Genomic DNA, 8,167 nt, shown 5'->3' with positions numbered 1-8,167 from the left:
ATTTTTCCACTTCTATTAACTGTTAGCACCTAAGATGCTTTTCCTAGTGGAAAAAAAAAACTATTAATGGGTTAAGTTAATACAAAAAGGGATTCAAACTGAAAAGTACATTCTTTTCAAGCCAAATCTCAGGCTTAGTCACCAGATATCTCTTTCTGGCAGATAAGCAAATCACGGACCAAATAAAGAGCTAATAAAGCTAGTATCATTAATCTTATGTAAAAGTTGACCAGTTTGATGTAAGCATTCCAAATTGTACATAAAATCAGCACATTTTACCCCATAAATGCATTAATGTACACAGTTATGATTTAGTAAAAAATAAATAAAAATATAAAAATTTACTTTTAACAAAAAGAGGTTTAAATCATCAATGTTAAAAAACAGCTAATGTGCAATGATTCTAAAGCTTAAATTCTTTGAGAACTGTACCAGACAAAAGTCTGAGGTGGACAATTATTTTTTTTCATTTGAGCTGATCAGTTCATTTGTGGAAACTAAGCACCAAGGCTTTTTGAGAGAATCATCACATATATGTGTTTTCTCCTGGATTTGCATTTATGTATATTTCACTTAGGGCAAAATTGGGAATCTTCTCTGAGCACACGCAAAAACTGATAATGGGAAAACACATGACCCATAAATTTTCTTAACTGTATGAGAAACCCAGCATGGAGCTAAAAACTATTCAGAGATAAAGTACTTCAAAGGCTTTGCACACCCACCAGTAAGAATAGACATTGCCCATTTCCATTAGAGATTCCACTTCATGTTATATTATAAAATTTATCTTCAGGTTTGTGTTGTTATCTTTTTAAGGAAGACTTTGGTGCTCACTTTTTAGGGAAACCAAGCCACAAGGAAAAAGGATGGTGAATATTGATGTTATACTGAATAAATATTTAGTTATTGACTGAACCACTTGTAAAAGCTCATACTATGTGATGAATTAATGACCCAGCGTTCAGGTCTGAGGCAACTGTGTAGAGGATTTATTTCTTTTTGTTTCTGATTAATTTGGGAAAAAAAATACAGAGTATAGATTTTAAGCTGTATTTCTGAACATGAGGAGATTTCTGAACACAAAGATAAGTTGATGCCCCTTCCCTATGTATCTCTTTCAGCTCAACCGAAGTTCACTACTTATTTTTTTTTTTTTGCATATTCATAGAACAAATAGAATAGAGGAAAATAAGGAAAAATGCTTTATGGACAAATTTATTCCAAAAATAAAGTTTAAAAGTGCTATAAAAGATGAGATAAAAATCAAACCAACTTAAAGAACATGGAAATCAAAGTCTGGGCTGTCTGTTGTTCTTATGGCAGAATGCAGTATTTCTTAGCCTTAATTTTTATATTTATTAAAGAGAAATACAAATGTCTATATTCAATAGCTCTAAGGTCTCTTTCAGAACTCATATTCTGTAATTCTGTAAAACTCAAGACTGAAATTTCTTTTAACTTTTTTACAAAATAAAGAGATGTGATACTTCTTAACTAGCTACAAGTAAACATTTTACAGGCGTATTCACTTACCACAATACCATCTTGATTTTCGTTGAACTCAGAAAGTTTAGTACTGGATTTCTGACGTTTGGGTTTGCTCCTGTCTCCGACAGAGCCAGAATTACTATCATGTAATTTTTCGACTTCTTGAGTGTTCAAAATACAATCATCAAGGTTGTTGAATCCAGAAAGAATATTTTCTTTGTTGATAAGCCCCCTTGAATTGAAAATAAAAAAAGGTTAATTTTATTTTAAAAGGTAAAATAGACATTTAATGATACTGCCACTGCATCATATCACACTTAGGAAGTCCAAAGAATGCCTAGAAATTCCAGTTTGCACCTTTGATCAAAATCTCAGTAGAGTGCCTCTCCTGAGACTGCTTGGTGCCAAATAAATCACATTAAAAGAGAAATTATTCCTAGAGGCAAATTGGCAAGAGCTGTTTCTACCAATGAACAGCTCCAAAGTAATTTTGTTTTCAAACAGGGAGAACAGTGTAAATTTACACTGAGATTTCCCATTATTCACACAGGTTAATATATATTTTTTCATTTTATAAATTAAAAAGATTAATAATATAGAAGAATATCTGAAAAGGAAATATGATATCTTCCTAGAATGGGACATAAATATTTTCCCAAATGATAAAGACATTTCAGTAGTGTAAAAATGCATAAATATTTAAATCTTACTGAATGAGGTAATATTGATAGAAATAATGGAAGTTAATAAAATATATGGAATAAAAAGCATTTTAACTGAAATATGGATTTTTTACTTCCCAACATAAGGAGTTCCAGAATGTAAGCTTATAACATGGAGGTCTTTCATGACTTAGTTTTAGAAGTATATATAAATTTCATAATTGCAGAACTTAATTCATTCAATGGTTACAAACAGTTTTAAGTATTTATAAACATTCCTGTAATAGGCTTTCACACAAATGAATGAGATTTTTACTCTCTTCCTAATATGACTGAGTTAACATACCTCCTTAAATATATAAACCTCTATTTTAAAATAAATTTAGTTCTAAAGAGTAAAAATAGACACCATATTTTACTATTGGCTCAACCATATCAAAAAAAATGAGAGAGATAACATTAAATATTTATTCTACAATCTAAATTCATATCCTTAGGCTGTAATGAAGCCAAAACTGTGAATTAAGAACTACCATAATATTTTCAACACTATACTATACTTGGTAATTTTTAACCGCTGTATTTAATTTAGTCTTATGTTCTATAACTTTAACATGACAAATATATTTAGTGAAATTATATAAAGGATTTATGCACATTTATAAGAAATATTTTAAGTATGCAATGATTAAAGACAGAAGCAAAGGCGGATAGGGACAAAATGCAAGCCCAGAAACTCAGGCGAACACTGAAATATCTTCTCTCTGTACAATGAGAGTACTACCTTCTGTGGATGGCTGGATGAGTTTGGTCTAAAACTCAAAATTATTTGCTTTACTATTTAAATTTTGTCTTCTTACCTCTCTTTCCTACTTCGTGATGTGTATGTCCAGTTGCAATTTTTTGATGGACAGCCTTTCATGCTTGAGAGCTACTACAGTCCTTCAAAATTTATACAGTAAAGCACTAATTCCCAATGTGATCATATTTGGAGACAGGGCTTTCAAGGAGGTAATTTAGGGTAAAAGAGTCATAAGAGTAGGACCCTCATTTGATAGGGCTGGTGTCGTGTGAGAAGAGGAGACAGCAGGAGAATACAGAGGAAAGACTGTGTGAGAACATAGGGAGAAGGCAGCTATCTCCAAGGAGAGGACAAGGAGAACAGATCACTGACCTTGAACTTCAGCCTCCAGAACCGTAAGAAGATAAATTTCTCCTGTTCATGCAACCTAGTCTGTGGTAGTTTGTTATGACAGTCCAGCAGACTAATACAAAACTAAAAATCATTTTAAAAAATCAGAAAATTGGGGGGTGCCTATACCTCAATGGTTAGGGCACCGGCCACATGCTCTGGGGCCGGTGGGTTTGAACCCAGCCAGGGGCCTGCTAAACAAATAAACAAAATAGCTGGCCATTGTGGTGGGCACTTGTAGTCCCAGCTACTAGGGAGGCTGAGGCAAGAGAATCGCTTGAGCCCAAGAGTTTGAGGTTGCTGTGAGCTGTGACGCCACTGCACTGTACCGAGGGTGACAAAGTGAGTCTCTGTCTCAAGTAAGAAAAAAAAAGTCAGAAAATCAGAAAACAAAGTGTATAATCTTTTTAAATAGTGAATGAATGACTAGAATAAATCTTGTCAAAATAAATGTATGAACATCTGACCATGCAGTCTGTGCATGGGGAAATCCTGTTCACCCCGGAGGAAGGAGGTGTTTGCTTTTATGTGTGTCCACCTGTCTGAGCTACAGGAACTGCGATTTCGTGTCTCAGCTACAGTAACTGCGATTATGTGCAGCATGGGTACAGAATTCCTTCCTGCAGCAGCCTGTCAGGTTTCAATCACACCTGAGCTGCATTTGACCTCAACTTAAATCTTGGGCCTTTCACGTTAATTATCCAGATCTTATTTCTATTTTTTCCCCCAGAATTTCTTTCTTACCCCTCCATACTTAATTCTTTAGCAATATTAAACTATTTTAATATTCAACTAATACAGCGTGCTTTTCTTTTATTTTTCCTTTGAGGTAGGATTTTAACATAATACTTATATAACCAAAAAAATTGGGTCACTTTTCCAGTTCATTATGTTTTGGAAGACTGAAACCCTTTGTCATTTAAATGATGCTTTGCTTTTTAAAAAAATATTCTGAATGCTTTTCAAACACATACAGAAATAGAAAGACTATCACCATACACTTTCATTTACCCATAACCAAAATTTCAAATTTCCATATGCCTGGGAGGTGGTGGACTTTTTACTAAATGAATTAAACTGGGTCCTTTTATTTAGTAATATATATCTTAAAATTTTATGCTTTTATTGAAGCAAATACTAATAATATTTGCTGATAATATTTTCTTATGAGTTGAGACAATAAACATCTGTTTGCATCACAATGAATGAAGTATTTATGGTCTTAGTCTATCTTTTATATTGCTTATTTAAAAAATCTGCCATGATGTCTTTAGTAAGATTTTACTGACTCTTCTATCTCATTTTGAAATATACCCATCACTGGCTTCAAGGACTTTTAAAAACTGGTTATAGCTCTAAGTTGTTAGAGGCAAAATAATAGATAAAATTACAAACATTTCTATTTAAAAAAAAAACTTCTTAAACATTCCATAAGGCTGAAAGTTGTAAATAGAATATTACAAAGTCTAGTTTAATATTTCCTTATGTTTTTTAAGAAAAATATTTTTAAATATTTTTTAAGTAAAGCCCAGTATATCTTAGACAAATGCATGAACTACATATAAGCATTATATTATGAAAAACTCATTTATCATAGGTTATTGTCATGGCTCTTGACCTCACAAATTATGAGATGTTTACGACTCTCCTGGGGATAGTGGAGGGGACCTTGATGGTGGCATTTCAAAGTCACTGAAAGGAAGAAAGTTCAACGAGGAATCTGAGACCAAAGTGGAGATGCTGAAAAAAATCAACCTGCTGGACAAATTTAAAAACAAGCAGATGAGCAAAAGGAAAAGAATGAGATGGAGGGAAACAAGTTTAGAATCAGAGCCCTGGGTGAAGGAAGGAAAGTGAAAGGAGGGGAGTACCCAGCATGAAGGTGGGGAGAGGGGCTGGAGGAAAGGGCTACTGACCTGTGGTCAAAGCCGGGTCAGAGAAGACGAGTGGATGTGGGGCCTTGAATGATAAGGGCCTCCTGCCTCCAAAGACCTGGAGCATTGAGAGTAGCTCCCGTGTGAGCCTATTGAGACAAGATTGTGACCTAGGGTACCAGGTTTTGGGGGATGGGGGTCTTGTGACTGGAAGGTTAACACAAACCAGGAGCACGTGAAAGGGACTTTCCTTGGTACCCAGACCATGTACCAAGGAAAAAGAGTGGAGTGAGGCAGTTTGCAAGTTATTGCAGCTACATCCAGTAACCCAATGGTATATGTGTGTGTGTGTGTACCCCAGTATTCTCCTGCTTGATGCCCGGCTGTGATTTGACCGGGAGGAGTGACCCAAATGAATGGTGGAGGGAACACCACAGCAGAACAATTAAGGGAAAGGCTAGGGATACATCCCCTACCTCCCTTTGTTCCCCTGACATAGCTAGTCAAAAACAATCAAGATAACTTATGCTAGAACTATGCCTGGATGTGGAAAACATTATATTTAATTCCATGTAAGAGTCAGCCCATGCTTCACATTTCTCTGCCCTGTCTGGTCCTGTTGGTTTCTGATCTTACCCACGCTGTCCACCCCCGGTGCCACCAAGCACCCACGTCACCACCGCCACTCTCTGTTCCCCACAGGCTCCTTGCACCTTCCCCCCTCCATGTGCTATCCCTCTGCCCAAACAAAGAGGGTGGAAAGCAGGATGTCGTGACACACTGAGGATATTTTAAAAATGCAAAGTGTTGCTACATATTGTTGAGCAGAAAAACAAGGCAGAGGATATGAGCAGTGTTAAGTGAATAATCTGCCTTGTAACAGAACACCACAGAGGCAGTACACAGCTAATTACACTCCTAAATATTTTCTATAACCTCAGTGAGTAGCTAACTTTAAATGCAAATGTCTCCTGAAAATAAAATATCCGTTTTATTTTCTAAATGGAATATTACAACTACCCATCCTATCCACCAGTTCCAAGACAAATGTTTTTTAAAGAGTACCGAATATGTCATGGGTAAATCGGTGGGTTATAATATAGGACTGCTTGATTTCTTTTTTTTTTTTTTTTGAGACAGAGCCTCAAGCTGTCACCCTAGGTAGAGTGCCATGGCTTCACTGCTCACAGCAACCTCCAACTCCTGGGCTCAAGCGAGTCTCCTGCTTCAGCCTCCCAAGTAGCTGGGACCACAGGCGCCCGCCACAACACCCAGCTATTTTTTGGTTGCAGCTGTCATTGTTGTTTGGTGGGTCCAGGCTGGATTCGAACCCGCCACCTTAGGTGTATGTGGCTGGCGCCTTAGCCACTTGAGCCATAGGTGCCATGCCATGGAATTTATTTATATTTATTTATCTTCTGTGTTTGTCTTTATTAGGCAAAAGGAAATTTCTTTTTTGTTTTTTCATGAAGACTTTGGTGTTATGAGTCCAGGTGAAAAAGAATGAGGGGTATACAACTATTATGAATACATAATAAATATAAAATAATGCCATTTTAGCCCAAATATTATAACAGGAGAGGGCTAGGAGATGTGACTATGCCACAGTGACTAACTTAGGTGTGTATTTCAAATGAGAAAGAGAAAAGTCAACCATGAGAACCAATGCCAACTCACTTGTCTCTACCACATCGACCTTCATCCTGCTCCTTGGACGGTCGTCGCCACTGCCTGGTGGAGGTGCTGGAAGACGAGGAGGATGGTCCAGATTCAGAGTCCTCTGAACTTTGACCCCCAGAGCTATTAACATCAAAAAGATGCTGTTCTACAGCTGACCGGATGGTTCTTTCTAAGAGTCTGGTAAAAAAAAAAAAAAAGAATACAAAGTCATTCAAGCAATTAAGTTTGTTAATTGATTGTCTTTAAAAATATGTGCCCATAATTTTGGAAATATTTGTATTTCCAATGGAAGATCCTTACATGAGCAAAGGCAGTGTATGAGGCACTAATCTAAACAATATTTGCATTGTGTGTTAAAAACAAAACTAAACTGAACAAAATCAATTTGATAACTGTATTTATCTCTGCGAGTCCAGGATTGCTGAAATGCTCACAGCAAGTTTGGCAGTGATCATGAGGCATTCAGGAAGTAAGGGTCATTTACTATAAGGAAGAATGAGGAAATTTGTTTTTCCTCAGAGAATAATAACAGTCCTAGTCTGACAAAGGTGAGTTTCCTCCAGATTTCTTACCAGCTCTGCAGAAAAAGACAGTATGATTGGCAAAGCAACCTAGCAAGAATAACTGTATGATGCCCATTATCTATTTAGAGTCCCTTAAAGATAAAATTATATTGGTAATAATGGTATTTGGGGAAAAAACTCACCAGGAAAATTACAATTCAGAATAGCATGGCGTACTCTTCCCTAACTTCTAGTCAATTAAATTGTGATTACATATATGTATGTATGTGTGTATATATATATATATATGCAAACATCCCGAAACATTATTATTGAAGTTGAAAGGACAGATTTACTTTGTTCAATGTGAGGAGATGTGACTATAGGGCTGAAAAGAATCCATGATAAGATACACTATGTAAATGGCATCATTTTTCAAGCTGCAGAATCTTTTAATGTGTCTATAAACCTTTTTCTATCACCCTGTTATTTAATTCTGAATAAGCTCAGGTGGACCATTCTCAACTTGTACTCTTCAAAGCATGTGTTTCTTCATTTGAAAAAGAATCACACATATATTTAGTAAATGTTCAGGCTAGGAAGTAGCATTTACTTAAATAAAATGGGCTTTGAGAACATAAAGAACTTAAGATTTTCCAAATGCAGTTTTGTAAGAGACTCATAGTTATTTTAATCAAGTTTTATTACTAATTTTTTTTCTTTTTTTGGAGACAGAGCCTCAATCTGTCCCTCTGGGTAGAGTGC

General features: G+C 35.9%; 1 protein-coding gene across 3 annotated transcripts in view; it reads right to left on the bottom strand.

Moving 5' to 3' along the window:
• The window catches only part of FAM13A (family with sequence similarity 13 member A), a 264,125-nt gene that overhangs the window by 51,015 nt on the left and 204,943 nt on the right, over positions 1 to 8,167 (bottom strand). For all 3 annotated transcript variants that reach the window (XM_012805358.2, XM_023513356.1, XM_023513357.1), the window contains 2 exons: positions 6,897 to 7,076; positions 1,537 to 1,723 (listed from right to left, as the gene is read on the bottom strand). In XM_012805358.2, coding sequence (XP_012660812.2) covers positions 1,537 to 1,723; positions 6,897 to 7,076 — 367 coding nt within the window. The remainder of the gene's footprint in view (positions 1 to 1,536; positions 1,724 to 6,896; positions 7,077 to 8,167) is intronic.

This window comes from Otolemur garnettii, unplaced genomic scaffold (genome assembly GCF_000181295.1).
Source record: "Otolemur garnettii isolate 467f Iridium unplaced genomic scaffold, OtoGar3 scaffold00039, whole genome shotgun sequence".
Classification (NCBI taxonomy): Eukaryota; Metazoa; Chordata; class Mammalia; order Primates; family Galagidae; genus Otolemur; species Otolemur garnettii.
Note: the sequence above shows the minus strand (reverse complement) of the source record. Positions and strands in the feature narration are given on the sequence as shown.